Below are 20,909 nucleotides of genomic sequence, written 5' to 3'. Positions count from 1 at the left end.
AGACATAGAGGAGCTCTCTGATCATGTAGCCCAGGCCAGTATGACCCTGACCTTGAGTAGCATCTTGCCCTCACTAAGAATGATGCCACAGTATAAAGACAAAATGATCAATTTTAGCAATTGGCTAAAGTATTGGTGTCATTCAAAGGGGATCCAGTGTCTGTCAGCCTGGGATGACATGCTCCACAAGCCACGTTGCTTCGCTACGGACGGCTTCCACCTGTCACCCCTGGGTTTTCGAATACTGGCAAAGGCTCTTGCCTCCCCCATAGTGCCTTTTTTAGGCAAGGCTCAAAAGACAAACCCACCTCCATAGATAACACAAAGAAAAAAAACTAAGGGTAATGCTGCTCAACGTCAGAAGTCTAAACCTCAAGATGCATGCACTCGAGACTCTCCTCAGTATGGAAAACATCGACATCTGTGCAGTAACAGAAACCTGGTTCAAAGCTCCCGACAGCACCCCAGCACTAACAGGTTATACTTCATACCATGCTTTTCGGCCCCAAAACTCAGACCGAACCACAAAAGAAGGGGGAGTATCCATATTTATCAAAGATACCCACACCTCCAGGTTAGTGGCACTGCACGAAACATCGGAGACCATCCATGTGCAACTAACAGTGGGCAAAACCGCCTTTCAATTTGTAGCCTGCTACAGACCACCCTCCCAAACGCAGGAACCCCACTCGGCTTTCCTGAGAACACTGAAGAATATGAAGGTCTCTCCAAACACCATTATATTGGATGACTTCAACTACCCAAACACTGATTGGGGAAACTACTCAAGCCCAAACACCCTTGCCCAACGGTTCCTAGAATTAATAAACTCAAATGCTATGGAATAACTGGTCAACACTCCCACAAGAGGGGAAAACATATTTGATCTGGCCATCACCAACATGGGGTCTCTATGTTCCACACCAGAGGTTTACCCCTCATTGGGAGGATCAGACCATAAACTAATCTCACTGGACATCCATATTCCGCCCCCACCCCCAGCCAAGAAAACCACGGTGAAGAACTTTCCAAAAGCAAACTTCACACTTCTCAAAACTGAGGTGGAATCCTTCAAAGTCCCAGGGCCAGTGGAAAATACGGCCCAAAACGCAGAATCCTTTACAAAAGCATTCTATGGACACCTACAGGAATGCATGGAGCATGCTATCCCAAATAAAACCAAGATTCATTCCTCCAAAGGCAGGAGAACTGTCTGGTGGACCCCAGCCATAAATAAGCTATACAACAGAAGGAGAAAGCTAATACATGATAGAGCAAAATCCCAAAATGGGAAGGCGTCTCTGATCAGTACTAGCAAGAAACTACGATCCCTCATAAAATCATCTAAGGCTAGCTTCGAAAGAAAAATTGCACAAGACACTAAAGATAATCACAAGGCCTTCTTTAGTTATGTCAGGAACCTGGGAGGCAACTCACAGATATGCTCTGAGTTAGTGCAAAATGACAAAAAATACACTGAACCCACAGACATTGCCAACATCCTGGCAGAAAGGTTCAGTGCAAACTTCTCCCCCCCTTCCCCCCCAAAAGAGCAAATGTCTATCCCAACAGAGTGTAGCCTTCCTGAGATCACAGATGCACAGGTGAGACCTGCCCTCTCCAAAGCAAAAAACACAGCATCAATGGGACCAGATGGTGTCCCAGGCTGCATCTTGCACGAGCTCCAAGAAGAACTAAACCCTCATATAAAGTCACTGTTCAATCTCAACCTTACTACAGGATATGTACCCAAGGAATGGTGTACAGCAACAGTGGTCCCACTCCACAAAGGTGGTGCCACAACAGACCCCAGAAACTATCGCCCTATAAGCCTGCCTAGCCTGGTCTACAAAGCTACAGAGCATATCATCATGGAAATCATAAACAAAGACATTGGGAACCTCCAGACACTGGATCCTACCAAATTCGGCCTTGTTAAGGGCAGATCTTGCCTCTTGAACCTGGTTGACTTCTTTGAAACAGTTACCAAAGCCATAGATGAAGGGAAGGTAGTCCACACAGCCTACCTGGACCTCGCAAAAGCCTTCGACACAATACCCCACTCGGGCATCATAAATAAGCTCACCAGCTTAAATATCAACCACTATGTCACAAGATGGGTTGCAAACTGGCTCAGGGATAGAACCCACATGGTCAGAATAGCAGGTGCCATGTCAGACTCTAAACCAGTTACAAGTGGCGTCCCACAAAGCTCAGTCCTGGGACCTCTCTTGTTTGGCATATATTTCTCTGAGGTACGGGCTAACACGGGTGGACTGTGGCTGACCAAGTTCGCAGATGACTGCAAACTGGGTGGCATAATCGACTCTCCAGCTGACACAACATCCTCCAAATGGGTCTCACAGAGACGGATAACTGGTGCCAGAGCCATGGCCTAAAGCTAAATGCCAAAATGTGCACAGTCATCATCTCCTTTGGGAAAAACAAAGTGCCCACAAATTACCACATAGGTGGTAATCCATTAATTACGGAAGTAGTAATTAGGGACTTGGGGACCCAAGTAGATAGCAATCTGTCCTTTGACAATCACCTTGCCAAAGTGGTTAGAAAGACCTTCTATATAGCCCACCTTATCACGAAAGGGTTCACATCTAGATCAAGAGAGGACATTGTGCCTCTCTGCTCATCACTTATCAGGCCCATAATTGAATACAATGCCCCATTTGGGATGTACCTTACCCGACACCTGCAGCAACTGGAAAGACCCCAAAAGTACCTCACCAACAGGATCAAGGGACTCAAACAGATGTCCTATGCAGTTCGACTAAAGAAACTCCAGCTCTACTCAGTTGCGTACCGCCTATTCAGAGGCGATCTCTGTCTGACGTATAAAGCCATGTCCAACCCAGAATTAATGGACATGCTTCACCTCAGGAAATCCAAATCCCTTAGAGCTACACGCTCCAGGGACTTGAACCTCAGCACAGAAATAAATAGGACATGCTGGAGGGACAGATTCATATCCCAGAGGCTCCCCTCACTCTGGAACAAAATCTCAATCCATGTTAGGCAGAGCCCCTCACTGACCCTCTTCAAGAGAAATCTTGACTGGATGGGAGATCGTAAGTTTACCCCTGGGATCTCTTCTGTGTCCCTGCTTGACAGAGGTACAGTAAACTAACCTTAAAAGGGGTACCTTCTGTGACTTACTATACAGAGGCACAGTCAACTAATTTAAAAGGGTGGCAAAAGCCAAACACACTCTGGCTAGGCTTATAAATACCCTAGGGCAGATAGCCTAGTATCAACTTATGAACCTATGAACCCAAAGGCTTGCAGTATTTGTCTTGCAGATAGCAGGGTCTTTGTGGCCAAAAGTTTGAAGTACGCTGTCAAATGCATGAGGAAAGCCATCTTGGAAGTTGTGTTCAAGCTTGCTCCCAGGAATACAATTTGTTGGCAGGGTACCAGATGTGATTTCTTTTCGTTTATGGTACCCCAGAGAAGTTAGCACTTTTTGTACAAACATCAGATGATTAGCATCTCCTGGCTTTCTGCCTGAATTAGACAATCGTCCAGGTACGGGTATATTTGAATATTTCTTTGCCTGCAAAATGCAATGACTGGAACTAGGCACTTTGTGAATACCCTGGGCGCAGTAGAGAAGCCAAAGGGCAGTGCAGAGAACTGATAGTGCAAGAAGCCTGCATTGAAGCGTAGGTATCTTCTGCAAGATTCCCTGATTGGAATGTGCAGGCAGGCTTCCTTTAAATCCAGTGTTGCCAACCAGGCATCCTTGCCTAGCATAGGAAGCAACTGGTGAAGAGTTAGCATCTTGAATTTTGGGATTACCAAAAAAATGTTTAGGATAGAAAGATCCAGGATAGGATGCCAGGAGTCGTCTTTTGTGGACACCAGAAAAAGTCTTGAGTAGAAACCTTGTCCCCTTTTCTCTTCTAGGACAGTCTGAATAGCCCTTATACTTAGAGAGAGAACTTGCTTTTGAGCCACTGCCCTGTAGGGGTAGATCTGGCCAACGGTTTGGGATTGGTAAAGTGTGGAAGTGGAATCTGTATCCTTGGGAAACTATATTTAAAACCCATTTGGTCCAGGGTAATGCCTGCAGGGCAATCTTACCCCTAAAGGAGCAGTTAGTTGAGAAGGGCTTGGAAGTTTTAAAGTTAAGTCATTGAGACAGTTTACCATGGGGGGGGGGTCTTACTACTCCCTGCTTTGGAAGTGGGAGGCCCTCACTGCTTACTCCTGTGCGTACCTTGGGACTGAAGTCTGAGTGCTCTGCTGGGTCTGGGTTTGGAATGCGAAGACCTGGAAGGGGCAGGAAAGGACCAATTCTTAGAGGGCCAGTGCCTACTAAATCTTGGAGGCTGCATTTGCAGGAAATACAGTTCGCATAGATTTAGCTTTTTCCTCCATCTTTTTAAGTACTACTTCTGCTTTGTTGCCAAACAGGCAGTCCTGGTTTAAGGGAGCATCCAACAATTTAGCTTTAACATGATCTGGCAAAGATTGCTCCTTAAGCCAAGTATGCCTTCTAAGAACAGACCCGGTGACAGCAGCCCTGCAAGATGCCTCTAGTGAATCAAAACCACACTGCAAAGTAGGTTTTCCAACTTGTTCAGCAGAATGCATTAAATCCCGTAAACCTTACATTCAGCACAGTCAGGAATCAACAACATTTTCTGTTTAAGCACTCCAATAATATGCTGCTGATACTTTAACATATGAAACTGGCAATTTAAGGCCCTAATGGCCAAGGTTGCAGAAGTGTATGCCTTCTTATCCCATCTATCCAGCGCCCTGGAATCTCTATCAGAGGGGTTAGGATTTTTTAGCAGTAGAAGCCTTTATGCCCTTGGGTCCCTGTGAAATGGTCTCAGGATCTGCAGTAGGGTTTTTTAAAGACGAACTTGCGAGAGTCAGGAGCCTTGTAATATCTATCTGGTTTTCTGGGAGCAGGAGGTAAGCAGTCATTGGCCAAGCTAGACTCCGTAAAGGCATCAAACAATGTCCAGTACAGGGGGAATAGCTAAAGGTCTGTGTTGGGGCAGGAGTAAGAAATCCCTAAGCCTCTTTTTAGAATCAGAGTAATCCTGGTTTTCTCAGAGGAAATGCTCCCTAAGAGTATGCAAGGTTTCACCAAAAGAGAAATCCTCTGGAGGGGAAGCAGAGGGAACAGAGTCCTCTGCATCAGAATCCTCATAGGTAGATAAGGGTAAATCCTGGTCATCAGAAGAAACAGAAATTTCAGAATCCTGATCAGAAGAATCAGAGCCTCGGTCTCTTAGAGGGGGAAGTTGGCTTCCCCTGATTAAAGTAATGAGGCCTTCAGACATTCTTATCACTAGTTTTTTAGGCACAGAGGCCTGACCATGCAGTCTGGGCGGCAGTTTCTAGGCATGGAAGAAGATGGCGTCGGTTTAATATGCAAATCAGTAGGCCTGAATACACCCTCAGAAGCCGGTGCCTGCACAGCAGCTCTGGACCCATCCAAGGTAGAGACATCTGCAGGTTCCACAGCTGAAGCATCTCGCGGCATACCGGACTCCGAATGGGTCTCAGTAGAGGCCTGCAAATCTGAAGTAGAGGGTATCAGGGGCTGCGAAAGTGCCTCACTGAGTACCGGCAAACTGGCATTTAGCTTAGGAGAAGCGTCTTCGGCAGCTTTGGACCTAGGTGGCCTCATTCTTAATCTTTGCGTTTTTTCAGAATATCGGTAGTCGGGTGACTTACCGAAGCCATTTCTGGATAATTGAACTGAGTATCAAAATATTTAGAAGCCTAAATGAACCGACGAATAGTTCATTGATTAAATAGGGCACAAAACTGACAGCGAGATGCGTCGTGGTCTGGGCCTAGGCAAGGGATGCAGTGTGAATGGAAATCTTTATGAGGTATTTGCCTTCCACAAGAAATACAATTATTAACTTTTACTGACATCGGTTTAGAGCAAGAAAAAGATTCCTCAATGGGGAACTTAGCTTAGTTGAAGACTTCGGTTCTGAAACTCTAAAACGAAAATTTCAGGAGTCAGCCGACCGGCACTTGCGAAATGCTTCTACATGAGACAGCAACCGACACAGGACCCAAGACTTTGATAATCAGGCCAACTGAGGGCTACTGCAAGCAGATAACCCAAATGTGATGACTGCAAAACATCTTAAAATACAAGAAAAAAAACAGTATGACACTATAGGTGCAATGAATTCCAACATACATGGAAATGGTACCATGATTTACCTTTACTAAACAAGTGGTTGCTATGAAGAAACTGAAGAGTGCAAACTAAATTTTTCTGGTTGCAGCATCAGATTGCACTGCTCTGTCATCACAAACATTGTGTCTGGCATAATTTTTAACAAAACTAAAATACTGTTATCTGCAATTATTTTGGGTAGATTACACTGCAAAGTTTTTTTTATGCTTTTTTCGCCCCAGTACCTGCCAACCATCAAGCCATCTCCAATGGGAATACAGTCTGTTCATTCCCTCATGATTGGAGGTCTCCAACAGCCACAATGGAGAAAGACATCCAGATAGGCCATCATTCAGCAGCTATGACGGTTGCTTGTGTATCCAAGGTCACTCTGTTTTTGACATGTTTGCTGTGGGAAGGGAGTACTCTTATACTATCCATAAAAACTCTGACCTTCCCCCTAGACCAGGACACTATGTTGTGCAATCAATGCCCTTGGACAGAACTACTTAGTACTTCTCTAACCATTCAGCAGCTTATACTATACTGAATAGTAACAATGGAGAGGTTCTAGTTACAGTTCTAACCCTGCCGGATGATGGCTGACATGGGCATCCACATTACCATGGGGATTTCCTATACTCTCCCCAGCATACATGCAAGCTCCCACACACAAATTCCATTAGGGTTATCATCAGTTTGGGAATGCTGAGCCCAAGTCCTTTCGGCTAATGCCCTATGTTAAAGGGGAAGCCTCCACTTACAAAGCTGCAGCTAGTCACCAGAAAAAACACCTAACTGTCCTCCAAGGATGGTCACATCCTCCCCAGACAGTTCCAACAGATGGCCCAAGCTGCTGTTCAAAATCTGGATGCTTGGGTCCAGTTAGGACTTAATCCCTCTCCCTGTCTGCAGTGCAATGTTTGTCAGTTACCTATAAGTCTGCAACAGCAAGGACTATGGAACTACATGAATTAAATTAACCGGGTTACAATCATGTAGTAACTGCAAGGATGATGCACACATTTAAATAATCATTCTTCTAGAAAGTTCTCATCATTTCAGTCTATGTACCAGAAAAAGGCAGGTAGTGTCAAATGGCACTACCACAAATTGGTACTGAATGTCAAAACCAAACAAAATTCAAAAAAGCACTGAAGACTCTGCTTTAAGCTTAATCGTAATTGGCAACAAACCACAGCTGCTTGGAATCTCTTAGCAGTACTATAAATGTTAGCAAATTTTCAAGAAGTGCTAAATCACATAAAGACAGCCATTAGAAGAAAGACATGAAGGGCATACATACTTGCAAACAATTCAGGAACATGTTACACTCAAACTGTTTTTACTTACCTTGGCAGGTGAGAAACCTTTTTAATGCCTGCTCTGTCGCGACAGTAACAGAAGTTTACACGAAGTGACAACATGATATGACACAGACAAAGACGAGTAGACACAAACAGCATCATGGGAACGACAGCCAACATACATGGAAAAAAGAATAAGAAAACAAGAGGTAGAACATTTACCAGACAGCATAGAAGACAATGAGCAAAACAGTTTAAGAACGAAAACCACTTTTTAACTGAAAGAATCCATCCACAATCAAGAAAAGGTATTTTCTCTCATTCATGTTGACTGAAGGCTGAGACTAGAATAAACAAACACAAACTACTACTGCTCTGTAGTAAATTACCCAGCATAACTACAACACTGACAGCAGTCCTGTACCTTAAAATACAAACCAGTACTTCATTACTGCCAACAAACTCTACGGTCAAAAGAGAATCTTACCAATTATCAAGACGAGCATGTAAGCTACAAAAGTAATACCACAATGGTAAGACAACAAGAGTATGTACCCCCAGGTCATCCCTGAAAAGGGACATTTGTGTCCAGTGGGCTTACCTGGTTAATAAACATCTAAAATAAAACCAAAAAATAAATAAATACAAAAATAGGTACCTCTAGGACATTCCATTACGAGAAGAAAAATGCAGTAATCATTTATACTACTTCTGTCATTTTCATTTTGGCTGGTCCCACGTGTTTATCTTAGTAAAGCGCATGTTAAATGGAAAAGACCCACAGAACTTACAGTAATTAGTCAACATATATATATATATATATATATATATATATATATATAATACACATACATAAACACACACATACACACACATTGCAGCATCTGGTAAATTTAGTGCCCCAATGCATTCTTGCATTCTCCCCTTCTTGTCAGTCACAATGTTTTGGAACTTTTTTTTTTTAATAAAATACCTTGTAAACTTTTTTGTTCAACCATGGCCCATGTAAATTAAGTCTAGCTCTTGGTGACACCAACTTAAGGATAGCATGAGAAGCGTCCACAGACTTTCATGCGCACAGCTCCATACATGTGTGGTGGAGCACCCATTAAAGTCTGTGGCTGTACCTCAGGTTTCCCTACACTGATGCCACTGAGGTAAAAGTTTGCTGATTATACTTAGTGGCATCAGAATTGGCAAAATGCAAGTTTTAGAAATGGCTCTACTTTAAAAACAGAAGACAATAATGCTCACTGAAGGAGCATAAAGTACAGTTGTGTAAACTGAATGTTCGCGTGATCACTGCTGCAGCAGACTTAACTATATGGGTTACATCCTGCCAAGGATATCACAGGCAGACTGCTTCCAAAGCTTCAGGGAACATTCCACCCTCCCAAACTATCAAGCAGCTAGAGTTGAGGTGACTAAAAGATACGTTTGGGCAGAGAGCCCTTCAGAGCTTTCCTGCCAGCAGAGTGAGGTAGACTAAGCCCTGAATGGACAATGATAGGAAAAACAAAAAAATAAATGTCTACAGCAGTGATAATTAAAAAATCTCCTGTTATTGCAAGCGCAAATAACACAAATAAACTATGTTTATAATACTGATCACTGCTGCAGTAGCCTTAACTATACAGGTAGATTACCATAGCTAACTAAACTTGGGAGGTGGAAGGAGAGACCAGGAGCCCCTGGGGAACAGCCTTGGCAAAGTTTGATCTGGACCTAAAGAAAGACTCAGACTTATAAAGCTTTGTAAAACTATGCACAGAGGACCAAGTAGCAGCTTCTAGAATACTTCTAGAATCCAACCCTTTCCAAAAAGCCATAAATGACGTCAAGGCAAAGGTAGAGTGAGCCTTGAGCCTACCTGAAATATATTTGTTATGGTGAGTAAAAAACCTTAGACAACCATTTGGAAATGGTCTTTTTTGACACTGGTCATCTTGAAAACAGTTCAGGAACCACAGTATGTTTTTTTTTTTGTTCGCTTCTTTTTTTCTAATGAAAATGGTCAAGCTAAGGGAGTTATTTATTTAGCAAAGTGCTCCACTTGCCCTGCATTTTATGTGGGGAAAACAGAAAGAAGTTTGTGTAAAAGAATGTACACGCACAATTATGATATAAAGATCAAGAATTACAACAACGCACTGTACAAACACTACGTAAGTTGTATGCACTTTGACAGATTTCACTTTGGAATTCTTGAAGAGGCAACCCCCAATGCCAAGGGAGGAGAATGGCAAATTAGACTTGAGCACAGAGAGCTTTTGTGGCAACGTAGGCTGAATGCCCTTAAATTTTCCAGGACATGATGAATATCTTTCCATTCAAGCATTACTTAGATGTAATGCCAAGAAATTGTAGGACTTAGGATACATGTTAAATACTAGGCATGAATGATTGTTCAGAGAGGAAGCAAAGGGGTCTACATGAAGAACTCCTCACAGATGGCTCAAACCTTGGAAGACCTCTCTGATCTAGTTAATTTGTGAGGGTCTGCTCTAGTCCTGCTCAGCTTGACTGCCACACAATTTTGCTACAACAGAATATAGGATGCATACAGAATGAGAGTGTGCTGTGAACCTGTGTCCCAAGCTAACATGGCTAGTCTGCTATGGGGGTATGACTTGGTTTCCCTTTGCTTGCTGATGTATCACATCAATGTGTTACTGTCTGCAACCACTTGAATTAGTCCCAGGGACCAAGCATAGTTCACAGAATTGAGTACCTTGATAAGGGAAAATATCTCCTTGATACTTATGTACTTGCGTCTCTCCTTGCTGTTCCACACCCCCTACACTTTTATGTCTCCTGAAACTGCTCCCCAAGAAAAGTCTGAAGCACCTGTGGTGACTGACTGCTTTGGAGCAGAGAGGGAGTATGGGAGACTTTGACTTAAGGACATTTGCTGTCTCCACCACATAATTTCTCTTCTGACAAACCTCAGTACTGGGATCCGAAAAAAAACTGTGTTGATGCTGGGACCAGAGAGATTTCAGATACCACTGTATGTTTCTCATGTGGACTCTTGCTAGCTGACTAAGTGGAAAAACTTATCTTTCACCCGAGAGACAGACATTCTTGACATTTTGAAAAAGACTTTGCAAAGACAAGCAAGTTGTATAAATACAGAAAAAATGTGCATAACCTGTAGTCTGCAACAAACTATAACTGAAGTTAGACATTTTGTGAATACTCTTGGTGTAATGCACAGTCCAAAGGGTAAGGCAGAGAACTAATGTGATCCAGACACACAAAACCTTAAGAAATACCTGAAGTTGGGATGAACAGGAATGTGATGATAAGCATCTTTTAAGCCTAGTGTTACCAGGACACTTGAAAGAGGCAGAAGAGGCAAAAGGTTAAGTGACATCATTTTGAATTTGGGCACCATCACAAACAGGTTTAGGAAAGAAAGATCCAGAACTGGTCTCAAAGTGCTTTCTTCCTTTGGGACTAAGAACATTCTTGAATAAAACCCCTTCCCCACCTGAAAAGGAGGAGCTGGTTCTACCACTGCTTGGGACAGCATGTGATGAAGAACAGCTGGAAACAAAACAGACTGAAATGCAAGATGAGGAATGACCTCTTGGAAAGGAAGAATTTCCTCCCACTGCCATCTGTAACACTGATTTTCAGAACCCATTTGCCTGAAAAAAACCTTTGCCAAAGAGATAAGGGGAAATGACTTTCTGGAAGAGAATAGGGGCCAGGGTGGGAGGGGGTCACAAGGTCTCTTGAACAGGCATTAAGACTTGCTAGACTGTCCATGGTTTTGGGAGGTCTGAGACTCCTTTTTGGAATCTCTTCTTAAACATCTGTTTACCTGAATTCTGCTGAGACTGTTTATTCTGCTTTTTGTCTAAATTGGATAAGGAGAAAGAAAATCTATTGGACAACTTGGAAAAAGTGGGCTGAAAAATCTTGAGAGATTCCCAGGATTAGCTTGCCCCTTTCATCATAATTTCTGATCATCTCTGCAGCAGAGGGGCCAAGCACTAAATTTCAGTCCAGGGTAGAATTAAAATCTCATTTTTATCATCTGGAAGATTCTGAGAATGCAGCCAAGCAAACCTTAAAACTGTACAGGTAGCCATAGCCCCAGAAGAAGTATCGACAGAGTCATACACACGCTGTAAACCGTGAGTAGTGACCTGTGCAATAGAAGAAACCAAGTTATTTAAAACAGATTTTTCTTCACAAGAAGAAACTGTAAATAAAATATTCCTCATACTTTCACAATATGTCAGAATCAACTTTAACATATGAGCTTGACAATTTAAAATTCTGAAATTCATAGCTGAATACCCACCTTTTTCCCATACTTATCAATTTTCACATCCTTATTAGAAAGAGTAGGACTGGAATTAACTAAGTACTTAGCAGCAGAGGAATGAACTAAAACTACAGCTAATGGGTCAGGTTTGGGAATACTGTATACAAATTTAAAAGATAGACAAACTTATACCTCCTATCTGCCTTTTTAGGGACATCTGGCAGACCATGAGGAAAACTGCAGGCAGCAAGACACATCCTCTAAAGCAGACAGGACAGGAGGAATGGGTGCAGGTTCTGGAAAATCCTGTTTTGAAGGACTGAGAAACCTCAGTGTTCTCCCACTGAAAACACCACATCTACCTACTTAACTGAATAAACTACTGAAAACTTCAACAAGGCATCTTTATTCCTCCCACAGGGAGGGTATCGGAGAGAGAGAGAGTCTCTGAGATTTGCTAACTAAAGGGAATTTATCTGGACTAATCCTTTACACTCTTGTTTATTGTTTTATGTGAACGGGGAATCTGTTCCACAGCAGCAGTATCCTCAGACAGATATACCTGTCCCTCCCTCCAAACCTTTATGTTGACATTTCAAAAGTGGTTTATATTCTTAGAACCAAGTATTTTTGATGCCACCTGATTTGCTGATGTAGAGTAAATCCATCAGTAGTGGGTTAGAGGATGCACTGTATGCCAGACACAGGTGACCTCTTATCAGTCTGTACGATACAGAGTACAGAGACAAGACTTTGAGTCATTCCATGTAGGACATGTTGTTTAGGCCTTGCATCTTTTTAGTAAGACATCGTTGTGGGTGTTCCAGTTGTTGCATGTCTGGAAAGACACATGCCAAAGGGAGCATTATATTCACAGACTGACCTAATGAGGGCCGAGTACAGGAGGCCAATGCCATCCCTAGATCTAGGCACAGTCCCTTTGTTTATAAGATGTGCAACAGAGAAGGGCTTTCTTGCAAAAACATACACATCTTGGTCAAAAGTTAGGTCACTGTCCATACGAGTTCCCAAATCCTGAACAACCAGGTCAATTCTTAGGGGCATATTGTCAATGTGGTAGGTAGTTCCCTGGAGTAGATGACTTACCAAAAAATGCATTTTGTATGATTTGAGGTTTAGTTTCATCCCATTATTTTGGGCATCAGTAATTTACTTGAAACAAACCTTCTGCTGGATGGCAAACTCTTTTGGGGATTCAATGACTGCTCCTAGCTTGCAGTCATCTGAGCAACTGGCTTTCACTTCAGAAAAGATGTCAGACAGGAGAACTCCACTGGTGACAGAGGTAACTTCCACTATTTTGATTACCTACATACCCATCTGTGAATTACCTGGCACTCCAGAGGAAGGCACAGGAGTTTATTCCCATTTTATTTTAGCTTTTCTATTATGACTGAGTGGGAAATTGTGTCCAAAGCTTTGGCCAGCTTAAGGCATGCAGTCTGTACCATTTTGCCTTTATCCATTGCTTTGGTGAACTTTTCAAAAAAATCCACCAGGATAAGTAAGTAAACAACACCTGCCCTTAACAAAACCAAACTGAGACTGGTACAGCTTTTGAAAGTTCCCTATGTCCTGACTGTTTAATTCCATACGTCTTTCCATGGCTTTGCATATTAGGATGGTCTGACTTAAGGGTCTACAATTGCCTGATACTGTGAAAGGTCCTCCCTTACGTAAGGGAAATGTAGCTGTTCTCCATTTGCTTGGTAAAAAAGCTGTATGGAGGATGAGACTGAACAGTGCTGTTAGGGGTGTGGCTAATAAGAAGTTATGTACTCACCATAACGTTCCATCTCTGAGTAGGTAGCTTCATTTATATGCAACCTGTGGGTCTTGGATCCGATATCGGATCCGAGCTGGCAACTTGTTTCAAGCTAATGGATCTGAGCTCCTAGCTCCTCCCCTCACCCATAATCCCCTGCTAACCCTCCATGACCTCAGATCAAGTTTGCCCCTCAATATATACCCAAAAACGGGTATCCAACTAAAGTAGATCCGAAGAAGGCCAGGGGGAAGGAGGGGGGGGGGTGGTTGCAGACAAATGAAGCTACCTACTCAGATGGAACGTTATGGTGAGTACATAACTTCTTAATCTGAAGTAGGGAGTTCATTTGTCAGCAATCTGTGGGACAGAGTCCCCAGCTACCTGAACCTTGGGTGGCCATCATGGAAGGATATTGCGAAGCACCGCAGAGCCAAAGGATGCTCTCCCTCTAGAAATCACGTCCAGTTTGTAGTGGTTAATAAAGGTATGAGATGAAGCCCAAGTGGCTGCTGAACAAATATCATCCAATGGAACTCTAGACTTGAAGGCCGCAGAAGTAGAGATGGAACGAGTGGAATGTGCGCAAACTCCTTCAGGTGCGGGTCTCCCAGAGGCTTGGTACGCCAATAGGATACATTGAGAAATCCAGCGTGATAGAGATACTTTTGATATTGCTTTCCCCAAATTAAATTTGGCAAAGGAAACGAACAGCTGGTCGGATTGTCTATGACCAGCTGTTCTATGAGTATAAAAATGAAGCTGCCTATGAACATCTAATGAGTGCAGCTTGTACTCTCCTTTATTCTGATATTTAGGGAAGAAAACCAGTAAATTTATGGATTGATTTATACTGGTTTCTGATGCTATCTTGGGAAGAAAAGAGGGATTGATCCTGAGGTACACTCTGCCTGGGTGAAAGATCAAATAAGGAGGCTTCACAGAAAGAGCTTGAAGCTCCGAAACTCTTTTTGCTGAAGTGATGGCTACACGGAATGCTGTTTTCCAGGACAAGAATTTGAGATCTACTGAAGCAGCGGGTTCAAAAGGTGGAGCAGTCAAGGCTTAAAGAACTAGTGAAAGATCCCATGGTGGTACGGCTTCTTTTATAGGGGGTCTAAGCAAGAAGGTGCCCTTGAGAAAGGTTTTACACAACTTGGCCGACATCAAAGGCCCTGTACCATGTCCCACATGGTAATGTGAGATGGCTGCCAATTGTACTTTGACGGTTGAACAACTAGCGCCTTCCTGAAAAAGTTCAGTTAGGAAGTCTAATAGGGACGGAAGAGGAGCCGTAAAGGGATCTAGATCATGATGCTCCGCCCAGATGGAGAAACGTTTCCATTTACTGCGGTACACTTTCCTGGTGGAGGGCTTATGCGCTGCCACAAGGATGGCTTTGACTGATGAGGAGATACCGGGAGTCCTAACTAGGAGTGGAACTGGAACAACCAAGCTGTCAGTTTCAGATTGTCCAGGTTTGGAGTCGGTAAGTCCGACAGATGGGAGATTAGATCCGGACTGGGATCCAGAATCCAAGGAGGATTCACTGGGTGAGACCACAGGTAAGGGAACCAAATTTGCTGAGGCCAGAATGGGGCAATGAGGATCATCCTGCTCCCCAACCGCGAGGCTTTCTGTAAGAGTTGCAGCATCAGGGGTAGAAGAGGATAGGCATAAAGTAGACCTGTTGGCCAAGCATGCACCAGAGCGTCTCTTGGAGTTTCCCCTGGAGGGGGAATCAGAGCGAAGAAATTGCCGCATTTGGTGTTTGAGGGAGACACAAAAAGATCGCAGCAGGGTTGCCTGCATATTGCGAATATCTGCTTCGCTACTAGCGGATTGAGAGACCACTCGTACAGGGTAAGAAGGGTGCGACTGAGTTTGTCCGCTAGGATGTTGGTCCATCCCGGAATGTGCGTTGCAATCAGAAAGCGGTTGGTGGAGATCGCCCATGCCCACACTCTCATGGCTTCGCGGCATAGAGGGTAAGATCTGGTTCCCCCCTGTTTGTTGATGTACCAGACAACCGACATGTTGTCCGACTGAATTGCAATCGTTCCTATGGGGGAGGAGATTCTGAAGTGCTTGCAACGCGAACAGCACCGCTCTCATCTCCAGAACGTTGATATGCAGGGAGGTCTCTGTGTCGTTCCACGTGCCTTGGACCGTCCTGCCTGAATAATGCCCCCCCCCCACCCGAGGCGGGAGGCATCCGTGGTCACCGTGGCGAGAGGTGCAGAAGGGACGGCCCGTATGGAGGTCCGAAGTTTGGAGCCACCATAATAGAGCCCTCCTGCAAGCCTTGCTGATAGCAATGGGGTGGTGAAGAGGAAGGGATAGAAAGGACCATTGCACTAGAAGTGTCCATTGCAGTACCCGCATGTTCAGACGGGTGCATGGAAGGAGCGTAATCGCTGCCGCCATGGAGCCTAGTGCCCTCAGGACCAATTCCGCTGGTGAAGTCTCTGATTGGAGGATAGCCCGCACATGGAGTTGCAAATTCCGAATTCTCTCGGAAGTTAGAAAGGCTCGTAGCTCTCTGGTGTCTATTCTGGCTCCTATGAATTCTATGACTTGTGTCGGGGCCAGAAGGGATTTGTCGGCATTGATGGTGATGCCTAACTGTGGAGCTAGGTGGAGAAAGAAATCTCTGGCTGAGCAAAGTAGATGCCTTGTTGGGGCAGTCAGGAGCCAGTCATCCAGGTACGGAAAGACCTGTATTCCCTGGAGTCTCAGGTGGGCCACAATCACTGCTAATACCTTGGTGAACACCCTGGGGGCTGTGGTGAGGCCAAAGGGAAGGACTCTGAACTGGTAATGACTGGCTCCCAGCCGGAAGCGGAGGAACCTCCTGGATTGTCTGTCCATTAGAATGTGGTAGTACGCATCCTTGAGGTCTATAGAGCACATCCAATTCTTCTCCCTTAGAAGGGGGAGAATAGATTGAAGAATGACCATTCGGAATTTTTCCCTGGTTACTGACAGGTTCAAGCGATAAAGGTCTAGAATCGGTCTCAAGTCCCCCGTCTTTTTTGGCACCAAAAAGAACCTGGAGTAGAACCCTAATCCGAGCTGGTCTTGGGTGACGGGCTGGATGGCTCTTTTTCTTAGCAGCTGCTGAATTTCTGCGGCTGCGGCCTCCCTCTGATCAGGTGGTACATCGAGGAGGTTCTTGAATTTGGGGACATGGAGTAATGGTATTTTGTACCCTCTGGATATAATGCAAAGCACCCAGCGGTCTGTCGTGATGGACTCCCATGCCGCTAGGTGCTCCGAGAAGCGCTCCCCGACTGCCTCCAGAGTGGAGCAGTCGGGCAACCCTTCAGGACTGCTGCGTGGGCCATTCAGAGAAAGGTTCTCTGGACCCAAAGTTTCTCGGAGCCCCTCTGCCCCTGGGGCGGCGTCCTCCCTGTCCTCCTCTGCCACGGAAGGGCTGGTTGTCCGGAGCAGGTTGGGAATGTTGTGATTTCCGGAACCACATCTTCTTCTGACCCTTTTGGTTCTTCGAAAAGGACCGCTGGGGAGCAGAGAAGCAGACTCAGACGTCAGACAATGTCTTCAGGTCTTTCTCGCTCTGGACAAGTGTCTCGCGAACCGTTTTGCCAAATAGGGCAGAACCATCAAAAGGGGCGTTCGCAAAAGACGCTTTAAAAGGCTCCGCAAAGTCACAATGACGGAAGCCAGGCCTGACATCTCATGACTAGGCCTGCTCCGCTAGCCCTAGCGGCTCCCTCTGTGGCGTGGGACAATAGCCGCATAGAGGTATTTGAAATTGATCTCAGAGTGGCCATTCTGGTGGAGTACAATTGCTTGTCATCCGCCGACATGGACTCAGGAGGGGAGGCAGCGTATTCTTTGATAAGATCCCGCTGCATCCTGATGACATGTGCCATATAGTTCAGAGACCTTACCGAGAAGGTCGCTGAACTAAAAACTCGCTTACCTAAGTGGTCCATCGAGCGGGACTCCTTGCTCGGTGGATGGACTGAGGGGCTCTCCTGAGCTAGTTCCCTCTTCGTGGCTGCCACCGTCAACATGGCATCTACGGGGGGGCCCTTGCTCCAGTGCGATCGGTCTGAGGGGGGGCTAAGTATTCTGTCCGGGCGTTTTGGCATTGGCTCCACGGTGTCCGGATCCTCACACGCCCTGGTGGTAATGAGGTCCACCAAGGAGTCGGCCGGAGGGGACACCCAAGAGGTAGACGGGCCTGCTTCGAATGCCTCCAGACACACAGACTCGTCGGAGGAAGACTTGGGGGCAGACCACCCGCCTCTGATCCTCAGCATCTCCATGATGTCTCCAAAGGAGACATCCTCAGGGGGTGATCTTGGGGAGCCTTCCCCTTCCTCCAAGTCCGTGTCCTCAGTTAAGGACTCAGGGGAGTCCACGTGCCTCCTCTTGCACTTATGCTTGCGGGGCACTTCCTCGGGGGGGCTGTCTGAGGAGGCCTCGCCAGCAACATCCTGTTCCAATGGAACCATCTGGGACATTGAAGCAGGCTGTCCCTTTGGCCGGGTGATGGAAGCCTGGCCCAGCAGAGAGGGAGTGCAGGGAGGAGCCGAGACAAGGACCGGGGATCCGGATGCTCTCAACAGAGCCCTCTCCACAACATCGAAAGCCGAGGGGGAACCACTCTCTCTTGGATCCGAGAGTCGGCTCCCACTCGGATCTGATGAAGGGATCGGAACCGGCGCCGAGACCATCGGATCCGAAGGACCAGTGCGCTCCGACCTGGACGGAGCCGAAGGCACACTGAATCCCTCTGATCCGAAGCTCGGGCCACGGCTCCGAGAGGTCGGATCCGACAGGCTCTAGGGCAGGGTCGGATCCGAAGTACCAAGTACTGTTGGCGCCAATCCACCCCCGGCTCCAACGCTGCTCGGCTCCAAATGCTCCGAACCCGGATAGCGGGTCGGAGAAGGAGCAATAGGATGGAAAAAAGGTGTCGAGCCCCCCCCCCATATAAATCTTTATGGTTTTAAACAACTCATTAATAGTCCTACTAGAATCAATAAAAAAAGCAAAAAAGAAACTACCTTGGACTGGATCCTTACTAACTCCCCCCTGCAAAACTACCAAACTGGCATCCTTCCAGATGACAGTGATCACTCCCTCACCTACGTCACTAGAGCTAAAACTAAGCCAAACTTTCCTACCACTCACAGAACACTATACTCCAAAAAACAATTTATACCTGAAGAGTTTCAAACAGAACTTTCACAATACAACTGGACCCCTCTAAAACACCTCACACTCAACAAAGCTGTTGAATACTTCAATTCAGCATTCCTTGCAATCCTAAAACAACATGCCCCAAGCCGCACTATTAGAACAAAGACTAAGACAGCTCCCTGGCTAACCTCTAATACTAAGCATAAAATTATTCTCAGAAATAAAACTTGGAAAAAATGGCGCTCCTCTAGAAACCCAACAGATCATCAAATCTTTAGAGAGCTCAGAAACAGTACTAAAAAAGCCATCCTAACAGATAAAAAATTTTTACTTCGAACTGCAGCGATCCACCAAAAAAGAACCAAAAAAATTCTGGTCTACTATTAACAATCTAATTACCCCAGGCAAATTAGTTACACCCAATCCACAGGACTCAGACCCTGAAGATCCCACTTTAATAGCCAATAATTTCAATACTTTCTTTACTACTTCCATACAAAGTCTAGCTAACCACCTATCTCCTGATACTTCTCAACTGCTCTTAAGTAGCTTCAATGACTCTCTTCCTCTCCTTCAACTACAACCTATACCCACCTCTTATATACAATCACTATTACACAAACTTAAACCCACTACCCCTCAGCAGACAAGCTTCCTGCTGAATTCCTGCAAGTAGCAGCTAAAGCTATTGCCTATCCTGTCTCTATCCTAATAAACAGATCCATAAAGAAAGTACTTTCCCAGCAATCTGGAAAATATCATACATCATACCCTACACAAAGGAGGTAAATCTACTGACCTTTCTAACTTTACCTATCGCACTATTATCTCCTCTGGCAAAAATTATGGAAAAATGTATATACAAACAACTACTTAACCATCTCCTCCTTAACAACCTACTAGCTGACACTCAACACGGATTTAGGCCTTCACATAGTACTACCACTGCACTACTTTCTTTCACCAACACTATCAACTGTAACCGTAATAACAACAAACTAACCTCTTCTCTTTTCCTAGACCTGTCAAAAGCCTTTGATATGGTAAACCATACACTTCTTCTTCACATACTTAAATCCCTTGCCTTGGATTACTCTTCTTTAACCTGGCTCTCATCATATCTTGAAGACCGACATCAAGCAGTACTCTGGAAAAATTCTCTATCTACTCTACTACCTATCTCTTTAGGAGTACCACAGGGATCTATACTAGGCCCACTTTTATTCTCCATCTTTATTAATGATCTCCAATCATCTATCCAAAACACTACCTGCATACAATATGCAGATGATTCCACCATAATTTGTACAGCTTCCTCTCAAACAGAACTCCAATCCCTTACACAAGCAACCTTTTCAACTGTTGAACAATGGTTCTCAAAAGATGTCTTCTCCTCAACCCCAAGAAAACAAAACTATTACTTTTTCACCTACACACAAATCTACTCAACTAAATTTTACTATCACTGCAAGTGATAACTCCCACATTTCCCCGACTTCACTACAAAACTGCTTGGTGTTACTATTGATAATAATCTTAGCTTTGATCATCACATCAATAACACAATAAAAGCAGTTAATAAAAGATTGGTTCACTATACAGAATCAAACCCTTCCTTACACCTGAGGCACGGACTACCTTAGCACAATCACATCTTATCTCTACCCTTCTGTATGCTTCCTCTATCTACACTAATCTCTCTAAAGGTAACCTTAGGAAACTGTCTACATCTTACCACAACATAGCTCGATTTTCCACTGCATCTCAATATAGAACTCACCACTGCCTAAACTTAAAACAACTACACTGGCTGGAACTTCCTAACAAGATTATCTATCAACAACTCTTAATTGCACATAAAATTTTATATCAACCCTCAAAAACACCAGCTCTTAGCAACCTCTTGACTCCCTATAATAATTTAAAACAACTACGCTCCTCCCAAAAGCTAACAGTTAACATTACCAGAATTTCAAACTCTGCAGGGAACTGCCTTTTCTCCAACTCAGTTGGCAAAATATGGAATAACCTTCCCTTACATATCTCCTCTCTAGCCACTTTTTCTTTCTTTAAGAAACAACTTCTTTCACATCTGAACAATTTCTGGCTCTGCTCTTGTACCAATCCAGACTAACCTACTTTCATCTTTCAACTATATTTGTATTTATTTAACACTCCAATCTTTCT

General features: G+C 44.5%; 1 protein-coding gene across 7 annotated transcripts in view; it reads right to left on the bottom strand.

The window, feature by feature from the left end:
* Positions 1-20,909, bottom strand: part of ARHGEF11 (Rho guanine nucleotide exchange factor 11) — a 4,318,379-nt gene that overhangs the window by 3,913,071 nt on the left and 384,399 nt on the right. For 5 of the 7 annotated variants that reach the window (XM_044059020.1, XM_044059026.1, XM_044059025.1 and 2 more), the window contains exon 2: positions 7,529-7,561. The exons of the other annotated variants lie outside the window; for them this stretch is intronic. In XM_044059020.1, the coding sequence (XP_043914955.1) occupies positions 7,529-7,561 (33 nt within the window). The remainder of the gene's footprint in view (positions 1-7,528; positions 7,562-20,909) is intronic. 7 annotated transcript variants of the gene reach the window in all.

Source organism: Protopterus annectens, chromosome 17.part0, assembly GCF_019279795.1.
Source record: "Protopterus annectens isolate FY-2018-M chromosome 17.part0, PAN1.0, whole genome shotgun sequence".
Classification (NCBI taxonomy): domain Eukaryota; kingdom Metazoa; phylum Chordata; order Ceratodontiformes; family Protopteridae; genus Protopterus; species Protopterus annectens.
The sequence above is the reverse complement of the archived record's forward strand: the minus strand, read 5'-3'. Positions and strand labels throughout refer to the sequence as shown.